General features: G+C 53.4%; 1 protein-coding gene and 1 long non-coding RNA gene across 8 annotated transcripts; one reads left to right on the top strand and one right to left on the bottom strand.

Annotated features, from left to right (window-relative positions):
- Positions 1-2,276: 2,276 nt before the first annotated feature.
- Positions 2,277-12,591, bottom strand: LOC108349032 (uncharacterized). Of its 5 annotated transcripts, none has more exons than XR_010060960.1 (3): positions 12,453-12,591; positions 3,890-12,284; positions 2,277-3,218 (listed from the first exon to the last, which is right to left on the bottom strand). It is a non-coding gene; the product is annotated as an uncharacterized LOC108349032 (long non-coding RNA). The 5 variants fall into 5 exon arrangements; XR_010060961.1 differs by having other exon boundaries at positions 3,890-11,925; positions 12,453-12,575; XR_001842562.3 differs by having other exon boundaries at positions 3,890-11,925; positions 12,154-12,461.
- Positions 12,592-12,604: 13 nt separating this feature from the next.
- Positions 12,605-27,371, top strand: Vars1 (valyl-tRNA synthetase 1). 3 transcript variants are annotated; one of them, XM_006256047.5, is made up of 30 exons: positions 12,605-12,952; positions 13,135-13,553; positions 15,489-15,623; positions 15,718-15,856; positions 16,055-16,179; positions 16,267-16,351; positions 16,522-16,622; positions 16,758-16,885; positions 21,116-21,280; positions 21,379-21,460; positions 21,789-21,908; positions 22,019-22,127; positions 22,209-22,303; positions 22,395-22,485; positions 22,693-22,817; positions 22,900-23,003; positions 23,098-23,256; positions 23,336-23,426; positions 23,535-23,640; positions 23,726-23,796; positions 23,877-24,002; positions 24,247-24,351; positions 24,432-24,500; positions 24,694-24,772; positions 24,900-25,027; positions 25,202-25,357; positions 25,503-25,709; positions 26,160-26,271; positions 26,390-26,715; positions 27,236-27,371. In XM_006256047.5, exons 2-30 carry the CDS (start codon positions 13,167-13,169, stop codon positions 27,302-27,304), a joined length of 3,795 nt encoding a protein of 1,264 aa, XP_006256109.1. In that variant the 5' UTR covers positions 12,605-12,952; positions 13,135-13,166; the 3' UTR covers positions 27,305-27,371. The 3 variants fall into 3 exon arrangements, with proteins under 3 accessions (XP_006256109.1, NP_445744.1, XP_038954359.1); NM_053292.1 differs by having other exon boundaries at positions 12,847-12,934; positions 27,236-27,369; XM_039098431.2 differs by lacking the exons at positions 12,605-12,952; positions 13,135-13,553; positions 15,489-15,623; ... (2 more) ...; positions 16,267-16,351; positions 16,522-16,622 and having other exon boundaries at positions 16,828-17,038.
- The last annotated feature ends 122 nt before the right edge of the window (positions 27,372-27,493 follow it).

The raw sequence follows: 27,493 nt of genomic DNA, 5'->3' as shown, positions 1-27,493 counted from the left end.
TTGTCCTCCCTAACTTCAAAGAGCAGCCTCCCTCAGAGAAGTTAAGAAGGTTCTCTCACTGGAGTAGAATTTCCTTAGTCTGATCAAATCTGCATCTACGGCAGGGCTTGGTGCTCTGTAATTCTCACCTTTGAGGGTGAAGGCTGACGTGCCCAGGATCTTGGCAACAGTAGCCCGCTTTGCTCCAGCGGCTGGGCAAGGGGATACTCTGGTCCCGTCTCATCAGAGTAATGAAGGATTCTAGGGGTAAGCTGGACCAAGACACAGAATCCATTTGTGAGATGAAGGGCCTGGGTGTGGATGCAGGGGGTCAGCCTAGAAGCCATGTATTGATGGGGGGGAGTATAATGTAAGCATCCCCGCCTGGGGCTTCCTGAGTGCTGTTACATAGATGTCTATGGGTATGGGTATCGTCCCAATGCAGAGCCCTTCTCCTTTAGTTAGCTCTAAGGTCAGTTCCCCCTTACCCAGATGTTGCTAACGACAGTCCTTGTTGTCCGTAGAGGTGGTATAGTTTCTAAGAATGACTATTCCTTCATAATAGGGTGGCTGGGCATTCAAGCAGAGCCAGCATTTACCTGTGAGCTCTGGCCTAGAATTATTCAGCACCTGGTAAGTGGCCCAAAGCAAGTCCCATGGCCCAGTCCAGGGTCCAGGTTCCTAAGAAATGGGGACTGTGAGCTGAGATTGAGTCACCATGAGGTCAACAGGGGGCAGGGCTGGATTAGGGCCTAAAGGCATCCCCTGTTCCAACCCGATCTGTTGGGCAGAGAGTCAATCATAAACATCACTCCATAGTCATACCCAGACACATACAGTCTCAGTCCCCATGTCTTTCCTACCCCACGCTTTCTTTCCCCTTGGGGGTGAACTAGACTATGAAGGGGTTACAGTTGGAGGAACACGGGCCACCAGGGCCGTCTGCATAGAGCTTGGACTCATGTCTCGATGCAAAAGCAAGAGGTTTATTCAGGATACAGTGCACTGGGGCTCGACACGGTCCTCACGCAGGAGGAAATATACAGTTTATATAGACAATATAAGGTCACAGCTATTTCAGTACCAAGGATCTCTGACTTGGCAGATGTTTCCCACCCTGTAGTTCCCAGAACGACACAATCTATACCATCTGTTCTTATGGTCGGCCGACTTCCTGGAAAGTGGGTGGGAATGTACTGTACTTTCTGGTCTAACGTCTAGGGGCTAAGCAGAGGACAACTTAAAATTTTTTTTTTTTATTCTTAAGAGATGGTTCTTGGGGCTGGGGATTTAGCTCAGTGGTAGAGTGCTTACCTAGGAAGCACAAGGCCCTGGGTTCGGTCCCCAGCTCCGAAAAAAAGAACCAAAAAAAAAAAAAAAAAAAAAAAAAAAAGAGAGAGAGATGGTTCTTTTTTTTTTTTTTTGGTTCTTTTTTTTCAGAGCTGGGGATCGAACCCAGGGCCTTGCACTTCCTAGGCAAGCGCTCTACCACTGAGCTAAATCCCCAACCCCGAGATGGTTCTTAAGAGGTGGCTGCACTGATGTCAAGTGGGGATTTCATTTCCCCCATTTTCTTTTGTGTCAAGTTCCAATCATGGAACTTCTGAATCTAGGTCCTCTAGGGCTAGGGTTTAGTAATGTTGTCTTAACACTAATAATTGTACAGTGCTAATTCTCTCTAATAAAGCTCACCAGCCTATTTAATATACAGGGCCCGAAGGTTAGAAGCAACAAAAGAATTATCAGGGGTCCCATTAGGGTAAGACTAGAGTAGTAAACCAAGAAGACTGGGTGAACCAGCCTTCAAACCATATCCGATTTGTTTCTCTTTCTGCCTAGTGGCTAGTCTCTCCCTCAGCTTGGCCATTGAATCTTTAATTACTCCTGAGTGATCTATATAGAAACAGCATTCTTCTTTTAGAGCTACATACAAGCCTCTTTGCTGTAAGAACAATAGATCTTGGCCATGCCTGTTTTGCAGGACCACCTTGGACAGGCTGGTCAAGGATTCTTGTAACTTAGACACGGAGTTCTCTAGGGCCTGGATATCTTCATCTACGGCTATCCTGAGCTGACTGTAATGGGAAGCTTGGGTGGCCAGCGCAGCAGTCCCAGTGCCAATGCCTGTGGCGACTCCCAGCCCCAAAAGTACAGCTAGGGTCACACTAACATGCTCTCATTTAAACCTCCAGTAGCCTGTAAGATATTCTTCCGGGAATGACTCTTGAGGATGGTAAATTAACTGGGGCACTTGATGTGCCCACCCTGACCAGCAAGGAAGACGCAACACCGTCGGATTCTTCTCAACAGCTTTTATTGCAGGAACACCTCATTCTTGATTCGGGGACCCCGAGGAACAAAGGCACTCACCTTAAATACAAGACAGGCTGTGACAGTAAACTTGTCCTCTGGGGATTGGTGGAGTATGAAATACCTTATTAGCATGAATATCACTCCAGTCTGATAACTGCCGGAGAAATGCCAACACATGCGCATTGCAGGTGTTTATCACCAACGACCACCGGATGTCGGAGCCATCTTTAGCCGCTCTCTACAGGCACTAACTGTACAAGGACACAAAAGGAGGCATTTTGATTTAACACGGCCAGAGAAACACAAGGGGTCAAACCGGAATTACAGGCCCACCACCCTTCCGATGGGGCTAGCAGATATCTGTAGTTAGAGCTGAACATCTGGGTGGTGTTACACAGGTTTTGGTGGGAAGCCGGGACCACGCCCATGCAGGTTCCTTTCCCTGATACTGCGGAGGTTGTCAATCAACTATGTTCATTAGCTGGTCTACAGTATGTGGAGGAGAGGCAGATAGAGGTATTATAGGTGTCTGAGTCCCTGCAGGGTCCCTGTCACAGGGTCTGGGGGTGCTGTAGGTTTGGACTGCGGCTTGAGAGGCTGCAGAACGAGACTGGGCCCGATGGGGACAGAAATGGGAGCCTCTACCTAAGCCAAATGGAAAATGTGAATCCCTTATCATAACCAGTCATATAGAAGCGCAATCCCCACATCCTCTCATCCAATCTCGGGATTCATGCCCTTTCTTGGTAAAGACAATATTCAGGGGGTCGGTCCCCGATGCTGCAGAGTTTCCATTAACTGAGATTAGATCCCAGGAAGAAGTCGGTTTCCAATAAGCATCTCCGGTGGTTTCACACGTCCATTGTTTACAAAAGTAATGATCCAGCCCTCCACATCTATGGGCCTCCGACCTAGTCCTGCCATCTCTGGGACAGAGATAAAAAGGGGTTTGTCTGGGGCTGGGGATTTAGCTCAGTGGTAGAGCGCTTACCTAGGAAGCGCAAGGCCCTGGGTTTGGTCCCCAGCTCCGAAAAAAAGAACCAAAAAAAAAAAAAAAAAAAAAAAAAAAAAAAGGGGTTTGTCTCAACCGCCTCTGGGCAGGAGGAGAGTCTTTGCAGCCAGGATTATCTGCCACATGCTGCCCTTTGGACCCTACTCCGGTTGAGAGAGACCTTTTTAAAATAGGATGTGAATCTATAGGTGTTTCTTCATATGTATGCCCAGGGATGTCCCATGTATCTAGTCCAGCCATTAAGGAGCAAGTGTCAGGGCTGAGGGGTGGCCACCATGTCCATAGAGGGGCCATTTTACTTTGCTCCTATACTGTATCCCCTTGCCAAGTTAGTTTCTGGGGAGTATGGGGATTATAGGCGCTCACGACTGAGACGAAGTCTAAGAGGGTTAGCAGTCTTTTCCAGCCTCCATTCATTTTTTTTTTTTCTTTTTTTGGGGCTGGGGACCGAACCCAGGACCTTGCGCTTCCTAGGTAAGCGCTCTACCACTGAGCCAAATCCCCAACCCCCCTCCATTCATTTTTGAGAACATCTGGTGCTCTCTTCATACGGGAAGCGTGGACCCATGCAGCAATTCCATCTACCTTAACAGTAGTGGGAGAGGTTAACAGTATTAGGTAGGGTCCTTTCCAGTGAGGTTCTAAATTCCCAGCTCAGTGTCGCCGGACCAGGACTGTGTCTCCCACTTGGAACCGGTGAGGCATTTCTGGACTTCCGGTCTTGTAGGCTTCTTTCACTCGGCTCCAGATTTCACTCTGGACTGTCTCTTAAAGCCTTCAAATGAGCAAACAGGGTTTTAGGAAGAGCCTCAGGGCAGGGGGCTCTGCCCGATTCAAGGAGGGGCGGGGGACTCCCATACATAATCTCATAAGGTGTTAGGCCAAAGGGGCCAGGAATGTTCAGACCCAATTACCTTGGGTATTCCAAACCTGGGAAAGATTTCTTCAAGGATCTTTTTAGCCACTACGGTGGCAGTCTCCAACTTAGTGGGGTAAGCCTCCACCCATCCTGAAAAGGTATCTATAAAAACTAAGAGATACTTATCACTATACTTGGCAGGTTTGACCTCAGCGAAGTCCACTTCTCAATAGACGCCCGGCCGACTCCCTCTGAGTCTCTTTCCTAGAGGGAGTCTCGAATGTCCTGCATTAATCATGGCACAGGGCACAGTCTTTTATCACTCTGTCAATAGTCTCTGAAAGTTTAGGGATATAATAATTTGAGGCTTTGATCAGAGTCTTAAGATTTTTTGTTCCCAAATGAGTCAGGCGGTGTAAGTGGTCCACATAGGCATGTCCTTCTGTCTGGGGTAGGGCCAGTTTACCATCCGGGGCATACCTCCTCTTGTCTTTCGCTGGAGGTGAGAACCCTAGCTCGTCCATATGCTGGTGATCTTCTGTGATGTATTCGATGTCTGGTTTTGGGACTATTTGGTGGTGCAGGGAACTCCCCGTCATCATCATCACCCCCTACACCGCTTCTCTGGCTACTGAGTCAGCCATTCTGTTCCCTTTTGCAATTCTGCTTTGTCCCTTTTGGTGGCCTGGGCAGTGGATAATGGCCACTTTCTTAGGCAGGTGGATAGCTTCCAATAGGCTAAGTATTTCTTCTTTATTTTATTTTTTTTTCCCCCTTCGGAGCTGGGGACCGAACCCAGGGCCTTGCGCTTCCTAGGCAAGCGCTCTACCACTGAGCTAAATCCCCAACCCCTCTTCTTTATTTTTAATATCTCTTCCTGCTGAGGTCAGCAGTCCCCTCTGTCTGTATATGGCCCCATGTATATGCGCAGTACCAAACGCGTACCTGCTGTCTGTATAGATGCTTAGTCTTGCCCTCTGCCATCTGTAGGGCTCAGTTGGGGGCTATCAATTCGCTTTCTATGCTGAGGTTCCTTCTGGCAGATGGTTAGCCCAGATGACATCAGTCACGTTCACTACTGCTACCCCTGCCACCCGTTTACCTTCAACCATGAAGCTGCTGCCATCCGTGTACCAGGTGGAACCTCCTGGCCATGGTTGGTCTCTTCTGCCAGGATTTCTTCACATTGATGTGCTGGGGTTGAGTCTTCAGTCTCCGGTAACAGGGTGGCAGGGTTTAGGATGACAGGAGGGGCAAAGGTTATCCTATCGGTCAACAACAGGCTCTGGTAGTGTGTCATTCTAGCATTCGTCATCCATCGATCCGGGGGCTGTCGCACAATACTCTCAAGAGAGTGTGGGGCTATTAAAGTCATTTGCTGCCCCAAGGTCAATTTATCAGCATCTTTGATAAGCAGGGCTACGGCCGCAGTGGCTCTCAGGCAAGAGGGCCACCCACGCGCAACTGGGTCTAGTTTTTTAGATAAGTAGGCCACTGGTCTTCTCCAGGGTCCCAAAGTCTGAGTAACAACCCCTCTAGCCACTCCAGCTCTCTCATCCAAGTATAAGGCGAATGACTTAGTCGAATCTGGCAATGCCAGGGCAGGGGCTGATAATAAGGCTTTCTTGATCTCATCGAAAGCCTTCTGATGGTCGGGGGTCCAAGAAAATGTTTTCCCTTCTTTAGTCAGAGGGTACAATGGGGCTGCCATTGTGGCAAACCCAGGAATCCACAGTCTACAAAACCCAGCTGTACCCAAGAACTCCCTTACTTCTCGAGGGGGTGGTAGGTACAGGGATCTGTGTAACTGTTTTCTTTCTGGCCTCTGTCAGCTACCGTTTCCCTTCTCTTAAAGAGTAACCTAAGTAGGTTACTTCAGTCTGACATAGCTGAGCCTTCTTGGCGGTGGCTCGATATCCCAACTCACCCAGTTCTGTAAGCAAGTCCTTAGGCCCATGGAGGCGTTCTTCTTTGGTGGAGGCCGCCACCAACAGGTCATCTACGTACTGCAGGAGGGTTCCCTGGGGGTGTGCAGTCCCGAAGGTGGCCAAATCTCGATGCAACGCCACATCAAAAAGTGTGGGTGAATTTTTAAATCCTTGGGGCAGTCTAGTCCAGGTGAGTCGGCCAGTTTGTCCAGTGTCTGGGTGTCCTTCCATTCAAAAGCAAAGATTGGCTGACTGCTGGAATGAAGCTTTAGACAGAAAAAGGCATCCTTTCAGATCAAGAACAGCATACCATTGCCGTTCAGGTGGGAGTGAACTAAGGAGGTTATATGGATTCGGAACAGTTGGGTGTGTATCCTGCATTCTCTTGTTTACCGCTGTCAAGTCTTGTACTGGTCTGTAATCATTGGTGCCAGGCTTTCTTACAGGCAACAGAGGGGTGCTCCGGGGTGACTGGCATGGCACCAGAATGCCCAAGGAAAGGAGTCGCTGTATGTGTGCTCACATTCCATCCCTAGCTTCTCGGCTCGTCGGGTACTGTCCAACTCCAATGGGAGTGCTATCTGACTTGGGCTCCACTACCATCGGAGGAACTCTAACTGCCATGCCCATGCCCCCCGTCTCTGCCCAGGCTTGAGGAATATTAGATAGCCACCAATCTAGGTCTGGAGTCACCTCCTTCCTTGGTTGTTCATGTAACCTATATTCTTCTTCCAGTTTTAAGGCCAGTATCATGGTTGCGGGTTCTTCCCATTTCACTTCAGGTCCGGATGGGGTAAACTGAATTTGGGCTTTTAACTTAAAGTCAATAAGTCTCTGCCTAATAAATGAGTCGGGCACTCTGGAGTTACCAGGAAGCCATGGGTAACCTGGCCTTTCCCTAAGTCCACAGTGCGGGAGGTGGTCCAAGAACACTGCTTTTGTCCGGTAGCCCCAAGCACTGTGGTTTTTCTGGTGCTTAATTTCCCTAAAGGTCGCTGCAACACAGAATATTCAGCACCTGTGTCCACCAGAAAGTTTAAGGGGGTCCCCTCCACAGTTAGGGTTACCCTAGGCTCGGGGAGGGGAACTGATCCCTGTACCCTCTAATCATCTTCTTGTATGTTCAGTACTTTGTGGGTCTTTTCTTTCCTCTTAGGGCACTCTCCTGCCCAGTGGCCTCTCTCTTTGCAGCAAGCACACTGGTCTTTTTCCAGGGGAGGTTTCCTCCTCCCATCTCCTGCTCTGGGTCTTCTGTCACCCAGGTTCCCTGTCTATCTGCATCCTGCCCTATCTCCTTCTCTTACCACCATGGCCAAAATCCTTGTCAAATTCCTTGTTTGTCTACGATCTCTTCATTCTTCTGTCTCTCTCTTTCCCCTTTCCTGTCTCTCTTCCTGTGTCTCTCTTTTGTGATACACTTTCTCAGCCTCCTTAACTAAATCCTGCAAAGTATAGTCCTGCAATCCTTCCATGAACTGCAATTTTGTTTTAATATCAGGGGCTGACTGTCCTATAAAAGCCATAGCTATTGCTGCCTGGTGTCCTGGAGAGGCAGGGTCAAAAGGAGTATATCTCCTGTAAGCCTCCATGAGGCATTCTAGAAAAACAGATGGCGGCTCCACAGGCCCTTGCAATATTTCTCTTACCTTAGCCAGATTGGTAGGGCGTCTCACAGCCCCCTTGAGACCTGCCACCAGAGCCCAGCAGAAGACTGTCAGTCGCTCCCTACCTGCTGCAGTATTGAAATCCCAGTTGGGCCGGTCCAGAGGAAAACCTGCTTCTGTCTCATTAGGGAGCTGGGTAGGCAGGCCATCTGCTCTGGGCACGTTCTTGCGTGCCTCCAGGAGGATCCGTTCCCTCTCTTCTGTCGTAAGTAAGATCTGTAAGAGCTGCTGACAGTCATCCCACATGGGTTGATGTGAGTGCATCAAAGACTCCATCAGCCCAGGAAGGCCAGAGGGATTCTCAGAGAAAGAGGGGTGATTAGCCTTCCAGTTATAAAGGTCGCAGAAGAGAAGGGCCAGTACTGGAGGGGTTGAAGGTTAGGGGGGTCCACTGGGATACCATAAGTACGCAAAGGCATGACTACAGTGGAGTCAGGTTCCATAGGACTCCGAACTCTGCGGCTTTGGGTTCCTGTCACTGGACCCCCACTTCCTACTTCTCCCTCCTGCAGAGCAGAGACTAGAGGCTGCTGGGGAGGAAATGGGGGAAGCAAAGGAGGGGCTGGCCACTCAAGAGGCTCCTCAATCTCAGGATAGAGCTTAGGAGGAGCAGAGGGTACTGAGGGCTTCGGTTTGGGAGGAGCCTTTGGTTTCTTTTGCGAGGCTGATGTGCCACGAAGGACCAGGGCCTGGGAGCCAGGTTTAACCCAAGGCTTAATCCAGGATGGAGGATTTTGAACCAGGTCTTGCCAGAACGAGATGTAAGGTTGCTGGTCAGGATGTGCTCCCAATTTTTTCCTGAAAAACAACAACTTTAACATCAAGAATCATAGTCAGGTCAAAAGAGCCCTCAGGGGGCCAGCCAACACCGAAAGTCTGCCACTTTCCTTCAACTGACATATTGTGTGCTCTGTCCCTAACTTTAGTCCAATGATCTAGTGTCAGTCTTCCTTTTTTTTTTTTCCCCCTCTTGGAGCTGAGGACCGAACCTAGGGCCTTGCGCTTTCTAGGCAAGTGCTCTACCGCTGAGCTAAATCCTCAACCCCTCTAGCGTCAGTCTTAAGGGGGTTGTTAAGTCTGAATTCCTCCACCCCGCTCAGTTCGGGAGAGTGCGGTGGCTTGTGCTATTGGAGCCCTGGCATGCCCAGTTTGGGAGAGCGAGGCTGCCCAGAGCTGGAAGGCACAGCAGGAGGGAGTGGCGCCCAAGAACAAGAGACTGGGTCCGATGCAAAGGCAACAAGCTGTATTGGGGCAGAGCTCTGGACCAATATGTACCTCACCCTCACGCAGGAGGCAGAGGGATTGGCCCCAAACCACAAGAGTATATATAGGGTTTTTGAGAAGGAGCGGGTAAAGAATGGCAGGGTGATACATGATTGGTCCCCGTGCTTATTTAAACTCAAGCAGGTCTTGAGCTGGCAGAAGAGATATCTGGGGTCCCACAGATGTTCTTTGTGGCTTTTCTCGGAGCTCTGGATGCAGGGCAGAGGAGCTCATTTTCTCCGAACTCACCCATGGAGGACAGCTATCTAATCTCACGGTCTCGGCCTCTGAGTTCCTGGAACACAAACTTCCCAGTACTTGAGTCATGTCAGAATTAAGTTGTACAGGCTGACAGAATTAATTTGTACAGGCTGAAAGCCAGGTTTAGGCCTTGAGTGGGATGAGTTTTTTTTTTTTTTTTTTTTTTTAAGATTTATTTTATTTATATGAATACACTGTAGCTGTCTTCAGACACACCAGAAGAGGGCATCAGATCCTATGACAGATGGTTGTGAGCCTCCACGTGGTTGCTGGAAATTGAACTCAGGACCTCTGGAAGAGCAGTCGGTGCTCTTAACCGCTGAGCCATCTCTCCAGACCCGCAGGGACGAGACGAATTTTTGAACAATATTTCATTCCCCACTTCTTCTAGTAAATAATTTTGTGTGTGGGTGGGGGGGGGGAGTGTCTAGTAAATAATTTTAATCTTAGAATTACAGCTCATCTTCAGGATCTTGTAAGGCCATATATTGTTGTCTAAGGATTAGTAATTGCACAGCACCAACTCCTTCTCTAACAAAAGCTATAAGCCTATTAATCACGCAAGGCCCAAAAGTAAGTAGCAGAAGCAATAGCACCAGGGGCCCGGCCAAAGCAGACAACAGAGTGGTCAGCCACAGAGAATGGGAGAACCAAGACTCAAACCATCCTTGTTGTGCCTCAAGGTCCCTCTGTCGTTTATCTCGTCTCTCTTTGAGTCTTTGCATGGAGTCTCTAACCTCTCCAGTATGATCAGCATAAAAGCAAGGCTCTTCCTTCAAGGCGGCACACAGTCCTCCTTCTTTAATAGGAGGTCAAGTCCTCTTCTGTTTTGTAAAACTACTTCTAAGAGGGAGGTCAGAGACTTCTCTAGAGCCTCAATGGAGCTTTGTAGGTCTCTAAGATCTTCATTAATAGCTGTCTGTAAGGATAAGAACCCTGATGCTGAGTCACCAGGGCAGCAGCCCCTGTTCCTACTCCGGCCACCACTCCTAATCCCACTAGCACAGCTAGAGTGAGGGAGATGGGTTCCCTCCTGTACCTGGTTACTCTCCTGTCAAGCAGGTCCTCGAACCCTGGGGCATCATGGTATATAATCTTAGGCAAGAGCTGGATAAGGATACAATAGTCTCTATAAGTTTTCTATTGAAAACCTTGGTAGCAACACGGGGTGAGACCCATATTGCAGGCCCACCAGGTTCCATTAGGAGGTACCAGATAGTAATCTTGGGTAGTGGTTGGGCTCAGAGAGGTCTGATTACAGAGATATTGCTAGCTCGGGGGGACCTTACCCAAGCATAGCCCCAAGCCAGAGACTTCAGTATGGTTAGCTTGCCCTGATCCTGCCAAGCACATTCACCATGTGAGCTGGAGTTACTGTAGCTCCCTACCAGCACTATCCCCTCATTGTAGGGTGGACTGTCCATTAGACACAGCCAACAGGACTCTGTGTCGTTAGGATTGGATTGGTTGAGAGCTTGGTAGGCCCCAAGGATAAGGTTAAACAGTCTATCCCCAGTGGAAGGGTGCCTAGTTAGGACAGGGTTGAAGGTACACTAGTGACTGGCAAGCTAGTACTGTTATGTCCCCTAGGAGGAGACGTGGGCGCCTTCGAGGGTAGAGCTGCTGGAGCGGCTAGTGGTGGCACTGAGGCCTTTGGGGACCTTTGATTGGGCAGGACCTTGTTGGGGCCCACTGGTCCACTTGGGGTGTTCTGTACTTTCAGTCTAAGCTTGAAAGTAAGTCCGGGGTCCTTCCCTGATATGTATAGACGAAGGCCCCATTCATACCCCCGGCCTTCCCACTGTTGTTGTTTGCCTTTTCCTGTGAAAGAGATGACTAAGGGATTACACCAATTATTAACACAGTTCGAGTTAAGGGTGTAGGTCCTGAATTAAGTTGTTGGGTCGGGGGGTTCTTCTCTTGACTGTAATATAGTCCCAACTGGCGGATGGGTTCCAGTAAGTATCCCCAGTTGTCTCACATCCCCAAGAGGCACAATAGTAGTCCGGGGCATAGCACACCTTGTGGTCAGAGAGTGATCTCTGCGCGACCCCCGGCAGACATATATGGGTGCCATAGTCAAGTATGTCCTGGCTGCAGCACTATAGCATCCTGGGACAGTGCTATGCCTTTGTTGGGTATTAACAGGTTTTTGTTGGGGCAAGTAGTGATCTGAGGTGCCCCAGGCTGCGTCAGCCCCCAGGGCCAGCCGACAGAGATCTACCTCTAAATCATACCATGGTGTGGTGGTGGTGACCACGGAGGAGGAATTTGCGAGGTCTCCTGCCTGGTTGACTATTTCCCAGGTATAGGTTCTAGGCTGATGGGGGTTGGTGCGACTCCGGGTCCCCCCTCTGAAGGCACAGCTTAAGAGGGTTATCAGTCCGTACCACAGTACCATTCATCTTGACTAGACTCGGGAGCCTTCACGTGTGAGGCGTGTACCCAGGTAGGGATCCCATCTACCTTCACCGAGGTGGGGGGTAGTCAACAGTACCACATGGTTCAAGGTTTCCCGCACGATGTCTCTGTATCAGGACCGCGTCTCCAACCTGGAACTGATGAGTTGTCTCAGGGGTCCCCGTGGCATAGGCTGCTGTCAGCTGTGACCAGACTTCTTTCTGTATCACCTGTAGGTCTTTTAGCCTGGCATACAAATTATTATTACTATGATATGTTGGTTTAATAACATCATCTAATACAGTCAGAGGAGCTGAGACCTCATATAAGATCTCAAAGTGGGTAAGGCTGAATCTGGAAGGGGTATTTCTTGTTTTGAAGAGAGCAAGAGGGAAGGAGTGCCACCCAGTCTATGCCAGTCTCCATGGTCAATTTGGTCAGGGTCTCCTTTAGAGTTGTATTTATTTTCTCTACCTGTCCTGAACTTTGAGGTGCACTGGGCCTCACAGCAGGGTCAGTGGGGGATAGTTTAAAAATCTTTATTCTTTCAGCTCCATCCCAAGCCGTGAGCTCTCAGCACCTCGAGCTCTTTTCCGGTGTTTTACCTAGGAAAGATCCGAGGATCTCCCGTGAGTTGGCGGTTGCACCTTGCCACTAAAATCTGCCACGGCCGGATTCCTGCAGCTCACCCAATCAGTACGCTTTTTAAGGGCAGAAAATAAACACAAACAGGTGTGGTGCGCACCGCACAGTAACGCCGGGGAATTACTAACCTTTATTCCCTACAGCAGCAACTCCCGGCAGACAGGGACTGCTTGCAGCGTCCCCAGATCCCACAACTCGTCCAGCTCATACTCTGGCGCGCACCAGACCCGAGGACCCCAGGCTGCCCGCGGCGGCGCCTGACCCGAGGACCCCGGGCTGCCCGCGGCGGCGCCTGATCCAGGCACAGGCTCGTCTCCGCGCGCGCGTTCCGGTCCTCCTGCAGCGAGAGCCACCCTAGCCCCTCCTTGACCCGTCTGGCTGCGGTGAGCCGTGCGCGGACCCTCGGGATCGCGCACGCACAGGCGGGGTCGGACCGCCCCTCAAGGACCCGGGCCGGGAAACCCGCGCTGTCACAAAGGGGGACACGTGGGTGCCGCTGGCCCGGCCGCGCTCTCCCGCTGCGGGAGAGCTGCCTCCGCCGCCCGCCACCTCCTCCCCGGCCGCCCTGTGGGGCCGCGGCCGTGGCCGGCTGAGGAGATCTCCCGGCCAAGTGGGATCGCCGCCTTCAGTACGTACACGCGGCGCGAACTCCCCTTTCACAACCCCGGGGAGGGCGGGCGATTGGGGTCCCGCCTCCTCCTCCAGGCGCTGCTCGCGGCTGCTCCGCCAGGCCTAGATCCCGGCCCGGCGCCTGCGTGCCTTGCAGCACGTGCTCACGTCCCCTCCTCTATCTGCCCGGTTTCTCCTCAGGTCACTCCACCGCGCTCCGACCCTGCACAGCCATGTCCATCCTCTACGTCTCTCCCCACCCCGACGCCTTCCCCAGCCTGCGAGCCCTCATCGCTGCCCGCTACGGGGAAGCTGGGGACGGTCCCGGGTGGGGAGGCCCTCACCCTCGCATCTGCCTGCAGCCTCCCCCGAGCAGCCGGACTCCATTCCCCCCGCCTCGCCTGCCCGCCCTGGAGCAGGGGCCTGGCGGCCTGTGGGTGTGGGGGGCCCCGGCTGTAGCTCAGCTGCTGTGGCCAGCAGGCCTGGGAGGACCCGGGGGCAGCCGGGCAGCTGTCCTGGTCCAGCAGTGGGTCAGTTATGCCGACACGGAGCTCACACCAGCTGCCTGCGGGGCGACGCTGCCTGCTCTAGGACTTCGAGGTCCTGGTCAGGATCCCCAGGTGAGAGGGAAGAAGAAGGAGGGAGAACTTCTGAGTAAACAAGCAGGATTGGAAACAATCCCAAGGAAGGAAGTAGGTTGTCAGGCGGTCAAATCCCTGTTTGCGGCCTGGTGTAGTAACTTTGGGAACACTTTAAGTTCTTCAGCCTTGGTCTTCTGTGTCTGAGAACCCAAGCTGATGTAATCCCTTCCTCAGGGGGTGTGGTAGATGAGCGCCTGGGAGCGTGCTTTTGGTGTTTTCACTTTTGGTTTTGGAGTGTGTGTGCATCTTTAAACAGGGTCTCACTCTATCTGAATGGCTTGGAACCGCACGGGTGTGCCAGGCATTACTAAGTCTCTAATGGTCTTTGGGTTTTTGTTGCCATGATAAAAACAACATGACCAAAAGCAGCTTGGGAAAGAAAGGATTTATTCCAAGGTATAAGGTTATACATCCCTGAAGGACGTCAGGCCAGTGACTGGAGGAAGGAACTGAAGCTGAGGCACTGCAGGATGGCTACTTACTTGCCTGCTCACCACAGCTTGTCACCAGGGGAGGTATTGCCTACCACGAACTGGCCCTCCACGTAGTCGTTAGTTAGGAAAATGTCCCCACAGATTCACCTTACAGGCCGATCTGGTTGGGGACATTTTCCCAATTGAGTTTCCCTCTCCCTACAGGCCCCTGGCTTGTGTGAGGTTGACAAGGCCCTGGTTGGCAAATGTGACAGGGACACCAGGTGTGAGCTGTAGAAAAGGCTGGGGAGAGACCGATAGTTGCTGGGAGGAGTTAGGGGAGATATGAATTGAAGGAGGGGGAAGGGAGAGGACAGATAACCAGCCGGATTGTTCCTGTGAGCCCTTCCGGGGTAGACCTGTACCATACTTAACTGGAAGCTCCACCCCTTCAGGAGAGGGAGTGCACGGTGGATACTTGGTGTCTCTTGGAGGGGTGGGGGGAATGAATGAACCACACAGACCCTGACTGGTTTCTTCATGTCCTGATGGGCTAGCAAAGCCTCATTTCTGCTTCATGTTTGCTCCTTTTAGAGCCTGGTGTGATTCCTTGGCGCATAGACTTAAGTGTTTAGGGGTGACTTGTTGACTAAATTACACACACAAAATGCCTGTATGTATTTGACTTTTATTTTGTGTTTTGCCAGTGCACACGTGCGTGTATGTGTGTGTGTACATGTACGTACACACACAAGTGTGTCTAGTGCTGAAGGAGTCTGGGTCCGTGTAACCTCTATAACTGGGCTCACGATCTGTTGTGCCACCACCACGTGGATGCCAAGAACCAAACTTGAGGCCTCTGTAAGAGCAGCCAGTGTTGTTTATGTCCTCTGTCTCTCCAGCCATATAAAATATATTTCGGAGGCCTCCTGCATGCTAAATACTCTTCCACTGAACTTTCAACCAGACATAGTTTTGTTACTGCTTTGAGACAGGGTCTTAACTATGTAGCCTTAATTGAAATGGGACTAGTTGTGAAGACTAGGCTAGCTTCAAAGGCAGCCCCCCCATCCCACCCTTTTGCCTGCTGAGAACTAGGATTAAAGGCAGTACCACACCCAGGAGAACTATTCATAATGACCGTGTGAGTGAGGAAGGAAGCAGTCTGAGCTGGTCAGTGGCTTGAGTCGGGGAATTTCGTGGACAGGGTGGAGCGGTGGCTCTTAACCTTGCAGAAAGGTCAGGACCCTTCTGAGGGTGGAAAGGGTGGCCCTTTCACAGGGTTGCCTGAGGAAAGCGTTAGAAGTCATTTATGTTACGATCCATTACCGTAGCAAGGTTATATATGCTTGGGAAGTAGCAACAAAAATAATGTTTATGGTTTAGGGGTCAGCACAACATGAGGAAGCATTTTAAAGGGTCTCCGCATTAGGAAGGTTGAGGACCACTGAGATAGAAGCATGGAAGCAGTGTCACGTGAGTCCCTTTCTTTTCCTGTTAGGCTGCCCTTGGGGCCCTGGGCAAGGCCTTGAACCCCTTGGAGGAATGGCTTCGTCTGCACACCTACCTGGCTGGGGACGCTCCCACTCTGGCTGACTTAGCTGCTGTGACAGCCTTACTGCTGCCCTTCCGATACGTGAGTCCCAGGAGCCTGGGGAGGGACAAGTGCGTGCCCGTTAGACTTCGTATTACAGTGACTGAGGTAATTGGTTTGGTTTGGTTTTTCTCAGGTTCTGGACCCTTCTGCCCGCCGGATCTGGGGTAATGTGACTCGCTGGTTTAACACCTGTGTCCGGCAACCAGAATTCCGGGCTGTGCTGGGAGAAGTGGTCCTGTACTCAGGGGCCAGGTCTGTCACTCAGCAGCCAGGTGAGGAGGATGGGAGACAGCAGGGGGAGGGATGGGGGCCCCCCTTTTATCTAAGAAGTCCCTGGGTCATTGGGTGCGGAAGCTGTGGGAGGTAAAGGTTGAAGATGACCATCAGGCTTGGGGCAATGGATTTAGACTCCGCACTGTTCAGAGGGGTCCCCGGCAGCCTTGAGTCTGAATTTCTGTGCCTCCCTCCAGGTTCCGAGATCACTGCACCCCAAAAGACAGCTGCTCAGCTCAAGAAAGAAGCAAAGAAACGGGAGAAACTAGAGAAATTCCAACAGAAGCAGAAGACGCAGCAGCAGCAGCCGGCACACGGGGAGGTAGGAGGGCCCAGGGCTGGGCAGGAGTGGGTGGAGCCTTGTTGAGGTGGCTCATGGTTGGGTCTGTGTCTTCTTCCTTCTGAACAGAAGAAACCAAAACCAGAGAAGAAGGAGAAGCGAGACCCCGGGGTCATTACCTATGACCTCCCTACCCCACCTGGGGAGAAGAAAGGTACTGGCTGGGGAAGGGACCCAACTCTGGCCACTGCTTTCCCCGCTCCTCTCTGCCGTGTATGTCCTGCTTGGTGAGGGAGGGTTAGCAGAACAGCCTCAGTCCTGGCCTGTTCCTTCCTTCCTCACTTGAGGCTCTCCGGCTTCACTGAGCCCTCTTCTTCCTCCCAGACGTAAGTGGCACCATGCCCGACTCCTACAGCCCTCAGTATGTGGAGGCTGCCTGGTACCCTTGGTGGGAGCGGCAGGGCTTCTTCAAGCCAGAGTACGGGGTGAGTGGTCGCTTCTGCCTAGGCCCAGAGGGAGCCAGAGGTGGACAAGGGCAGGACTTAGGAGCCAATGCCTGGGAAGGGGCTCCTCGATGATGCCTAGGCTTTAGCATTTGCCCCCTCCTTCTCCACCACCAGCGTCCTAGCGTGTCAGCACCAAATCCCCGAGGTGTCTTCATGATGTGCATCCCACCCCCCAACGTGACAGGTTCCCTGCACCTGGGCCACGCGCTCACCAACGCCATCCAGGACTCCCTGACTCGATGGTGAGCTCCTGTTTGCACCTCCAGCTGGCGCCCTCCGCCCTGCTTGGCTCCGTTCTCTCCCTGGGCTCTCTCTGCCATGCTGGCCTTGCCTGGCCCCTCAGGTGTGGCTTTCCTGCCTGCTCCCCTGAGCACTCAGCAGTCTGTCCCATTCAGGTAACTGTCAGTGCAGCTGACTTCCAAAGGTTCCTCTCTCTTCTTTCTCTGTCACCTGAGAACATTGGTACCCCACTGTTGCAGTGCTGGGGCTTGGGCTGAGGCCTGTATACACTGAGCGTGGTCTGCCATAGAACCTCACCGTTGGTCTGCAGCCACATTCCTTGGGATTTTAACGGTGCATGGGCAGACTCATGTTGAAACACATCTCCTCGATCTTCCCTCCCAGACCTCCTCCCTTCCTGAGTGCAGTCCCTGCTTATTACTACTACATCTTTCTAGGTCTGTCCGCCTGGGTATCCCCATAGTTTATGGGGATCCTGCGTTCTTTCCAGGCTACACAGGTCCTTGGATGCTGAAGGGGAGTAGTAGTTTTTGTTGTGTTTAAGTCATGGTCTTACCGTGTAGTTTTATCTCTGCTGTCCTGGACTCTATAGACCAGGCTGGCCTCTAACTCACAGACACATCTTCCTCAGCTTCCCAAGTATTGGAGGGAAGGTAGTTGTTACTCTAGATCAGCCTTCCTTTCTTTCTATTTATTTTATTTTTTAAAATCCTTCTTAAGTTCTATGTGTGCGTTTATGTGGGTCTGGGCACGTGAGTGCAGATGCTGGCAGGAGCCAGGGAGGTTGGGCGTCCCTGGAGCTGGGGTTTGTCAGCCACCTGATGTGGAGCTGCAAACTGAACTCTGGTCCTTTGGAAGAGCGGCACGTTCTTAATAATCACTGAGCCATCTCCCCAACCCCTCTTCTCCTCCCTCGTTTTAGTTTACAGCAGATTGTAACTCGGTTGGAAAAGTGGCTCACAGTTAAGAGCACTGGCTGCTCTGTAGCTAGAGTTCCTGGGTTTGGTTCCTAGAGCACCTGTCTGGTGACTCGGTCACCCTTAACCCCATTTCCAGGTTTACACCTCTGTGGGGACATACGTGGCATTCATTCATTCAGGCAGGAGAATACTCATTCATAAAGTAAACAAAGCCACACAGCCAGATGTGATGACAAGGCTAGCCTGGGCTACGTAGTGAGACCGTGCCTCAAAGGCAAACACAAAAAGTTGTTCCTCGACTTTTTTCTAATATTCAAGTTTCTCTTGGACATGTATACTTGTTCTTAAATGCAGACTGACTTCATGTTTTTTTCTTTTTTTTAATTTAAATGTCTTTTTAAAAGATTATTTATTTTACGTATATGAGTACACTGTCTTCAGACACACCAGAAAAGGGTGTCCGATCCCCCTATAGGTCCGATTCCCCTATAGGTAGTTGTGAGCCACCATGTGGTTGCTGGGAATTGAGCTCAGGACCTCTGAAAGAGCAGTCAGTGCTCTTAACTGCTGAGCCATCTCTCCAGCAACTAATTTAAATTTTTATTAAACATGAGAACAGTATTTTCTTTACATACATGTCGGTACCACACGTGTGCTTTGTGCTTGCAGAGGCCAGAGGAGGGAGGTGGAGACCTTGGAACTACAATTACAGATGTGTGAGCCACCATGTGGGTGCTGGGCTTTGAACCTGGGTCCTGTGGACAAGCAGCCAGTGCTCTCTTAACTGTTTCTTAAGTTGAGGACCTGTGTGTTGGCTAGGCTAGCCTGCCGCTCTTGGCTTAGCAACGACGCTTGCTTCCTGTTGTTCTCAGGAGCTGGAACTCAGGTGCACACCCTGCAGTTTTAGTAGATTTACTTATCTACTCATTTTGTACTAGCTTACATGCACTAGTGTTTTGCCTGCATTTCTGTCTGGGTACCATGTGCCCAGCAATGCCTTGGGACTGGAGTTACACAGTTGTGGGCAGCCATGTGGAGCTGGGAAGAGATCCCAGATCCTTGAGATCCTCAGCCAGTGCTCCTCACAGCTGACCCAGTGCTCCTCACAGCTGGCCCAGTGCTCCTCACAGCTGACCCAGTGCTCCTCACAGCTGGCCCAGTGCTCCTCACAGCTGACCCAGTGCTCCTCACAGCTGACCCAGTGCTCCTCACAGCTGGCCCAGTGCTCCTCACAGCTGACCCAGTGCTCCTCACAGCTGGCCCAGTGCTCCTCACAGCTAACCCAGTGCTCCTCACAGCTGGCCCAGTGCTCCTCACAGCTAACCCAGTGCTCCTCACAGCTGGCCCAGTGCTCCTCACAGCTGCCCCAGTGCTCCTCACAGCTGACCCAGTGCTCCTCACAGCTGACCCAGTGCTCCTCACAGCTGGCCCAGTGCTCCTCACAGCTAACCCAGTGCTCCTCACAGCTGGCCCAGTGCTCCTCACAGCTGGGCCCAGTGCTGCTCACAGCTGACCCAGTGCTCCTCACAGCTGGCCCAGTGCTCCTCACAGCTGACCCATCTCTCTGAGCTCCCCTAAGGGAGCTTTGGTTTGTTTGGTTTGGTTTGGCTTTTGGTCTTTTGATTTCCTGTTTTTGGGTTTTAGTAGCCCAGAATGGCATTGAGATGGGTGACCAATGGCAATGAGTTAGGTGGCCAAGGCTGGCCTTGAACTCCTGACACTCCTGCCTTCCCCAACCAGCATGAGGATTGCATGGGTGAGCTGCTCTACCCAGATTTGTTTTTAACAGTAATGATACCAAAGGGCGCTTTTCTTCTTCTTTTTCAGTTGGGGTCTGTCTTAGAACTTGCTATGTAGACCAGGTTGGCCTCAAACCCAGTTTGCCTCTGCCTTCAGGGCAATGAGATTAAAGATGTGCACCACTGCCGCCCGGTTCCTCAAAGCACATTAAAGTTTATAAAGTATGTTAATGTTTTCTGGGGTGTCTGTAAGGGCGACTTCTTGCTATCTCTAAGAGACTTGCTACAATCCCTTTCCACAAAAGATCTTAGTACAGTGTGATAAGCAAGCAGAACTGTAATCCTTACTTCATTGTACACTGTTATTTTGTCTTTTTTTTTTCCCCCCCGGAGCCGAGGACTGAACCCAGGGCCTTGTGCTTGCTAGGCAAGCGCTCTACCACTGAGCTAGATCCCCAACCCCTCATTGTACACTGATGATGGTCCTCTAACATGCAAGGGGTTGGGAGGGAACAGTGGAGATGGCTCAGTGGATAAAGCACGCTGCAAACATACGGGAACCCAAGTTTGGATCCACGGGACCCGTGGATTGCACATCTGTAATCTCAGAAGCACTGAGGGCAATGGACGCCTGTGCTGTAAGCCTCTTACAGTGGAGAACAGGAGAACACAGCCCAAGGTGGAAGACAGGGACTGAGGCTTCAGTTTACCTTCTGCCTTCCACATGCACACACGCCCACGCAGGTGCACACATAAAAACTAAAACCCTGGGGTTGGGGATTTAGCTCAGTGGTAGAGCGCTTCCCTAGCAAGCACAAGGCCCTGGGTCCGGTCCCCAGCTCCGAAAAAAGAAAAAAAAAAAAAAAAAAGAAGTACTGATTGTGTCTCCGCCCTTTTTGGCAAATGGGAACATTGAGATGGGTATTCCGGCGTATGTAGTCCTGGTGGCCTGGAACTCATAGAAATCCACGCCTCTGCCTCGGGTGCTGGGATTAGATGAAGCCACCACCCTGGCACGTAACACCTTCTTACCTTATCGGCTGGCATTTCCTATCGCCTGTGTCCTCCCTTACATCTGTGAGCCTCTTCCTCCTCCTGGCCTCCCCTTTTGTTGTGAACGGAGTGAAGGTTCCCCTGTTCACAGGGCGCGGGCATCGTATCAATCATTCCACTGAAGAACATGCCTTTCGTCCCTCTGCAGTCACTAGGATCTGGAGAGGCCTGTGCCCGCCCTGTTCATCTTCTCTGTCGGGCACTTTAATAAGACATGGCGAGTTAGGAGCAAGACCTCTTGGGTAATCTGCTTGGGTCTGTGGATGAAATTGGCTTCTGTCTGTGGCTTTGTTCCTAGGACCATCTTGCCTGTAGCTCTCTGGCTGGGTGAGACCTCCTCTGTTCTTTTTAGAGATTGTTCTGCTGGTCTTCCAAGTTCTTTCTCTGCCTGACTTCAGAATGAGAGGGTTTCAATCCATCCCTTTCTTAAGCATCCATGACCCCCTCTGGCAGAACCGTGAGACCGTTGGTGTTGGGTCTACCTGCCTGGCTCACCCTCTGGCCCTGCTGTGTCCCACAGGCACCGCATGCGGGGGGAGACCACCCTATGGAACCCAGGCTGTGACCATGCTGGCATCGCCACCCAGGTGGTGGTGGAAAAGAAACTCTGGAAAGAGCGGGGTCTGAACCGTCACCAGCTGGGCCGCGAGGCCTTTCTTCAGGAGGTCTGGAAGTGGAAAGCGGAGTGAGTCCAGCAAGCCCACGGGTGCTGCAGCCCTGGCTGCGGGCTTGGGCTCCCACAGGGGTGGCCAAAGGCTTATCCTGGACTCTGTCCACTTCCAGGAAGGGTGACAGGATTTACCACCAATTAAAGAAACTTGGCAGCTCCTTGGACTGGGATCGAGCCTGCTTCACCATGGATCCAGTATGCAGGCAGAACCCTGGGGCGGGGCAGGGGTGCTCCCTGGGTGGGGTCCCTCTGCCAGGAAGTCAGAGCATAGCCAAGGGCTCAGCCATCAGTGCCTAGCCCAGACCTAAGCTGCAAGCCCCCAGCTGCCCCTGCATCACCAGACCCTGACCTGCCCTGCACTCCCATAAAAAACAAACTGTCCTGGAGGTTCTGTGTGGGACTCTAGGATAGGCCTGGTGAACTCCCAGTCCCCCCTCAGTCCTCACCTCACACCCCCACCCTGGGCATTGTCCTTGGCCTCCAGGCACCAAGATTTCTCTGACTTCCACTTTCTTCACCCTAGAAATTGTCAGCAACTGTGACAGAAGCTTTTGTTAGGCTCCATGAAGAAGGGGTCATTTACCGCAGTACCCGCCTGGTCAACTGGTCCTGCACCCTCAACTCTGCCATTTCTGACATCGAGGTGTGTAAGCCTCTTCCCACAGTGGCCCATCTCCCTCTGCCCACCACTTGTCTCCCTCTGGTCTTCCCTAGCCTGGGCCTGGCCCACTTCTCTAAACACCCATCTCACAGGTGGATAAGAAAGAGCTGACGGGCCGCACCCTGCTCTCTGTGCCTGGCTACAAGGAGAAGGTGGAGTTTGGGGTCCTCGTGTCCTTTGCCTACAAGGTCCAAGGCTCAGGTGGGAGCTAAGGACACCAGGATGTGGGCTGGGAGGGGGCGGGTGGAGGGAGCTCAGACACAGAGCCTTCTGTCACTCCAGACAGCGACGAGGAGGTGGTGGTGGCAACAACCCGGATCGAGACAATGCTGGGGGACGTGGCTGTGGCTGTGCACCCCAAAGATCCCAGATACCAGGTGGGGCGTGGACACTCATGCTGTGTTCTGGGGTGGGTGAGGGCCTGGTGCCCAGCCCTGCCAGTCCTGACCTTTCCCTGTTTGTGTTAAGCATTTAAAGGGAAAGAGTGTCGTCCACCCGTTCTTGTCCCGGAGCCTTCCCATTGTCTTTGATGACTTTGTGGACATGGAGTTTGGCACAGGTGAGCCGTGGCTGTCGCCTGTTGGGAGAAAAGACTGAAAAATTACCTTCGGTGCAGTAGGCAGAACTGAAGCTGGATACAAGATACAAGACACCGTGTTAGGGAGCAGACAGCAGAGGGGTCTGGGAGCCACGCCCTTCAGCGTGAGGGGTGTGGGAGGGAACCCCCAGCATGCAGTGGAACCCTGGCACACCCTGTGTCCTCCAGGTGCTGTGAAGATCACCCCGGCCCATGACCAGAATGACTATGAGGTTGGGCAGCGACATAGGCTGGAGGCCATTAGCATCATGGACTCGAAGGGGGCCCTTGTCAATGTGCCTCCACCTTTCCTGGTGAGGATGTCTGCACAGTGAGGGGCCTGTGTGGAAGGTGGAGAGTCTTGGGCATTGCCATAATGAGGCCTTTTCCATCCAGGGCCTGCCCAGGTTTGAGGCCAGGAAGGCTGTGCTGGCGGCCCTGAAGGAGCAGGGCCTGTTCCGCGGCATCAAGGACAACCCCATGGTAGTGCCACTATGCAAGTGAGACCGGGGACGGTGCACATGGGGAAGGGAAGGGTGGGGTTCCTCTGGGAGCTTGGCACATGGCCTCCTCTCTATGACCTTCCTGCTGCAGCCGCTCCAAGGATGTGGTGGAGCCTCTGCTAAGGCCACAGTGGTACGTGCGCTGTGGGGAGATGGCTCAGGCCGCCAGTGCTGCCGTGACCCGGGGAGACCTCCGTATACTGCCTGAGGCCCATCAGCGGACGTGGCATTCTTGGATGGACAACATCCGGTGTGTATGGCCTGGGTGGGCAGCACAGCAGCTGAGAGACACAGGCTGAGCACCCTGACTGACCCCTTGCTGTTCGCAGAGACTGGTGCATCTCTCGGCAGCTGTGGTGGGGCCACCGAATCCCTGCCTACTTCATCACTGTCCATGACCCAGCGGTACCCCCTGGGGAGGTGAGGAGGCTCTAGCTAGATGTTGCCTGCTGGGGTTTGTTGGGCCCTTGGTTGGCAGAGGGGTCTGGGCGAAGTAAAGGAAGCCTTTTTGATAACCCTCTCTGTTAGGACCCTGATGGGCGGTACTGGGTAAGCGGACGCACTGAAGCAGAGGCCCGGGAGAAGGCAGCACGGGAATTTGGAGTGTCCCCTGACAAGATCAGCCTTCAGCAAGGCAGGGATGGGCATGGACGGGGGGACAGTTGGGATTCTGTCCTTTTATTACCATCCTGCTAATCTCTGACCTTTGTTCCTTCCAGATGAGGATGTGTTAGACACCTGGTTCTCGTCTGGTCTCTTTCCCTTCTCCATCTTTGGCTGGCCCAATCAGGTATGTTCTAACGTGAAGAGGGAGGGGCCTTGAAGGGAATGCTGGGCTTACCTGCATTGCATGCTCTCGGCTTCCCCCAGTCAGAAGATCTCAGTGTGTTCTACCCTGGGACCCTGCTGGAGACGGGCCATGATATCCTCTTCTTCTGGGTGGCGCGAATGGTCATGCTTGGCCTGAAGCTCACTGAGAAGCTGCCCTTCAGAGAGGTGTGAAGATGCTAAGCCCCGCCCCCGTATCTCCTCCCCTGCCTTCTCGGGTAGCTGTTGGTTAAGATTAGCTGTGGTGGGTCTGGCCCAGGGCTTCCTCTTCCCAGTGGACAGGCACTTGTCAGCTACACTGAGACTTGGAGCTAGTAGGGCCACTAGGGACCCATGATCCCCAGTAGGGGGACTGGGGAAGCCATCAAGACTGGGAGGATCGTGGCCTCAATGTCACACTGTGTGCCCCCAGGTCTACCTCCATGCAATCGTGCGGGACGCTCATGGCCGGAAGATGAGCAAGTCTCTCGGCAATGTCATCGACCCCCTGGATGTCATCCATGGAGTTTCCTTGCAGGTAGGGCACTCAGTGGGTCAGTTAGGAACAACTTTGCAGCTATGGCTGAAACAACCTGATGCCTCCCATCTCCTCCTTAGGGCCTCCATGACCAACTACTGAACAGCAACCTGGATCCCAGTGAGGTGGAGAAAGCCAAAGAAGGACAGGTGTGGGGTGGGCTGCAGCGGGTGGGCAGGTGTGGGGTGGGCTGCAGCGGGTGGGCAGGTGTGGGGTGGGCTGCAGCGGGTGGGCAGCAGCGGGTGGGCAGATGTGGAGTGGGCTGCAGCGGGTGGGCAGGTGTGGGGTGGGCTGCAGCGGGTGGGCAACCTGACCCCCCTATTCCCTCTGTGTCCTCTGTAGAGGGCCGACTTTCCAGCAGGGATTCCCGAGTGTGGCACTGATGCCCTACGCTTTGGACTCTGTGCCTACACATCCCAAGGTATGGTCTCCCATCCTCCCCCAGTTGCCTGTTTTCTTCCTTGAAACCTGTGCTCCTCCACCTTGGGCCTGCAGAGGACCTCTCTGAGAGAGAGAATGGGGTGGAGTCAGATTCATCCCTCCCCTAGGTCGAGACATTAACCTGGATGTGAACAGGATCCTGGGGTACCGTCACTTCTGCAACAAACTCTGGAATGCCACCAAGTTTGCTTTGCGCGGCCTTGGGAAGGGCTTTGTACCCTCACCAACCTCCAAGGTGAAGTTCTGGTTGGCGGCCATCTATGACAGCACGCATGCCCACACAGCGTCAGGCGTGGTCCTAGTGCGCCAAGACTGAAGCCGCTGCAGCCCCGCCCCCCTTGCAGTCTGGGGATAGCCGGGTGGCTCCCTGCCCTGGTAGTGTGCTGGCTGACATTGCTCTTCCCTGCAGCCGGAAGGGCACGAGAGCCTGGTGGACCGCTGGATCCGCAGCCGGCTGGCGGAGGCCGTGAGGCTCAGCAATGAAGGCTTCCAGGCTTATGATTTCCCAGCCGTCACCACTGCCCAGTACAGCTTTTGGCTCTATGAGCTCTGTGATGTCTACTTGGTGAGCACTGGGACGGGGCCTAGGCCTGTGCAGCTCTGACCTCAGGCTCGCCCTGAGACTTGAGTTCACCTTTTGTTTTCAGTTCTCATGGGGAGGGGGCTCCAGGTGGAACCTGGCCCTGAGCCTTCTGCCTCCCCGTCTCTAGGAGTGCCTAAAACCCGTTCTGAACGGAGTGGACCAGGTAGCAGCAGACTGTGCTCGGCAAACCCTCTACACCTGCCTGGATGTCGGCCTGCGGCTGCTCTCACCCTTCATGCCCTTTGTCACAGAGGAGCTATTCCAGAGGCTGCCTCGGCGGACACCAAACGCTCCTGCTAGCCTCTGTGTCACCCCCTACCCAGAGCCCTCAGAGGTATGAGGTGTGGCCTAGAGGGCACGGCTGCCCTCCCTTTCCCCCACTCTGCCTCGCAGTGCTCCCCCTCCCCACTCTGCCTCATAGCGCTCCCCACTCTGCCTCACAGTGCTCCCCACTCTGCCTCACAGTGCTCCCCACTCTGCCTCACAGTGCTCCCCACTCTGCCTCACAGTGCTCCCCACTCTGCCTCACAGTGCTTCCCCCTCCCCCACTCTGCCTCAGTACTCCCCACTCTGCCTCAAGTGCTCCCCCTCCCCACTCTGCCTCGCAGTGCTCCCCACTCTGCCTCACAGTGCTCCCCACTCTGCCTCACAGTGCTCCCCACTCTGCCCCACAGTGCTCTCCACTCTGCCTCGCAGTGCTCTCCACTCTGCCCCGCAGTGCTCTCCACTCTGCCCCACAGTGCTCCCCACTCTACCTCACAGTGCTCCCCACTCTGCCTCACAGTGCTCCTGGAAGGACCCTGAAGCCGAAGCTGCTCTTGAGCTAGCGCTGAGCATCACTAGAGCTGTGCGCTCCCTGCGTGCAGACTACAACCTGACCCGGACCAGGCCCGACTGTAAGCCTCAGGCCCCGTGTCCGTCCACCTATCTTGTCCCCCTGTCCTCCAAGGCCCCTTAGGGAACCCAGGGTCTGGCTGTATCCAGGCTTCACTTTTCTCCCTCCTCACTCTGCAGGTTTCTTGGAAGTAGCTGATGAGGCTACGGGTGCCTTGGCCTCGGCAGTGTCGGCCTACGTGCAGACTCTGGCCAGTGCGGGTGTGGTGGCCGTCCTGGCCCTGGGTGCTCCCGCACCACAGGGCTGCGCTGTGGCTGTGGCCTCAGACCGCTGCTCCATCCACCTGCAGCTGCAGGGGCTCGTGGACCCAGCCCGGGAGCTGGGCAAGCTGCAGGCCAAGCGGAGTGAGGCACAGCGACAGGCTCAGCGGCTGCAGGAGCGCCGTGCTGCCTCTGGCTACTCAGCAAAGGTGCCCCTTGAGGTCCAGGAGGCCGACGAAGTGAAGGTGTGTGGTGGGGTTGTCCCAGCATCAGCTGCGTCTGTCGTGCCCTGGTCTCAGCAAGCCCAGCTGCTAGGACCCTGGAGCCCCTGTGGCAGTGGGACCCTAAGTATAGTGCCTGCTCCCGCTTAGGCTCACCCAGAAAGTCAGTTTGTCTCCTGGCGTGGGGTTCCCGAAGGCCCTTGCCCCCCTAGGGTCTGCCAAGGAGGCCCAGTGCTTGGAAGCACTGGCGACACTGAGTGTTCGTTCCCAGGCCCTCTGAGTGAGGGTAGCGTGTGGCCAGGCAGCCTTGGGCTCCTCATAGGTGGGGTCCCTCAGGATTGTGTGTGCGCTCCAAGGCCTTTGTCACTGGGCACTCAGGAAAAGGAGCACTTCAGAGGAGGGTCTTGACGGAGGCGTGGGGTGTGCTGCCTCACTACCCTGACTTCCCGGTCCTCACCCATCTCACCAACCTGGGCTCCTCTACTCTCTGGTGTTTGGTCTCCTTGGGCATGGGTCATCACCATAACCCCTTTTGCACCCCCAGTTACAACAGACAGAGGCGGAGCTCAGGAAGGTGGATGAGGCCATCGCCCTGTTTCAGAAGATGCTGTGACACCCCCAGTTCCAACCCCCAGTGTTCCACCAAACAGGGATGGCAGCAATAAAATATTTTGCCAACATTTTCTCTTGTCTGTGTGGTGTGGGCAGGGCAAGGGCATGCAGAGCCTGGCCTGGGAGTTCCTGGGAGCAGCAGGAGTGTGTCAGCTCCAGCCAGGCCCTGGGTCCTGGTGGGCAGAGGGAT

Source organism: Rattus norvegicus, chromosome 20, assembly GCF_036323735.1.
Source record: "Rattus norvegicus strain BN/NHsdMcwi chromosome 20, GRCr8, whole genome shotgun sequence".
Classification (NCBI taxonomy): Eukaryota; Metazoa; Chordata; class Mammalia; order Rodentia; family Muridae; genus Rattus; species Rattus norvegicus.
Note: the sequence above shows the minus strand (reverse complement) of the source record. Positions and strands in the feature narration are given on the sequence as shown.

Bases quoted from the DNA above. Each gene is read 5' to 3' on its own strand.
- Vars1 (XM_006256047.5), top strand. From the start codon at position 13,167: ATGTCCATCCTCTACGTCTCTCCCCACCCCGACGCCTTCCCCAGCCTG. The intron at 13,554-15,488 runs GTGAGAGGGAAG...TTTTCCTGTTAG, and splicing joins GTCCTGGTCAGGATCCCCAG to GCTGCCCTTGGGGCCCTGGG. The intron at 21,281-21,378 runs GTGAGTCCAGCA...GTCCACTTCCAG, and splicing joins GTCTGGAAGTGGAAAGCGGA to GAAGGGTGACAGGATTTACC.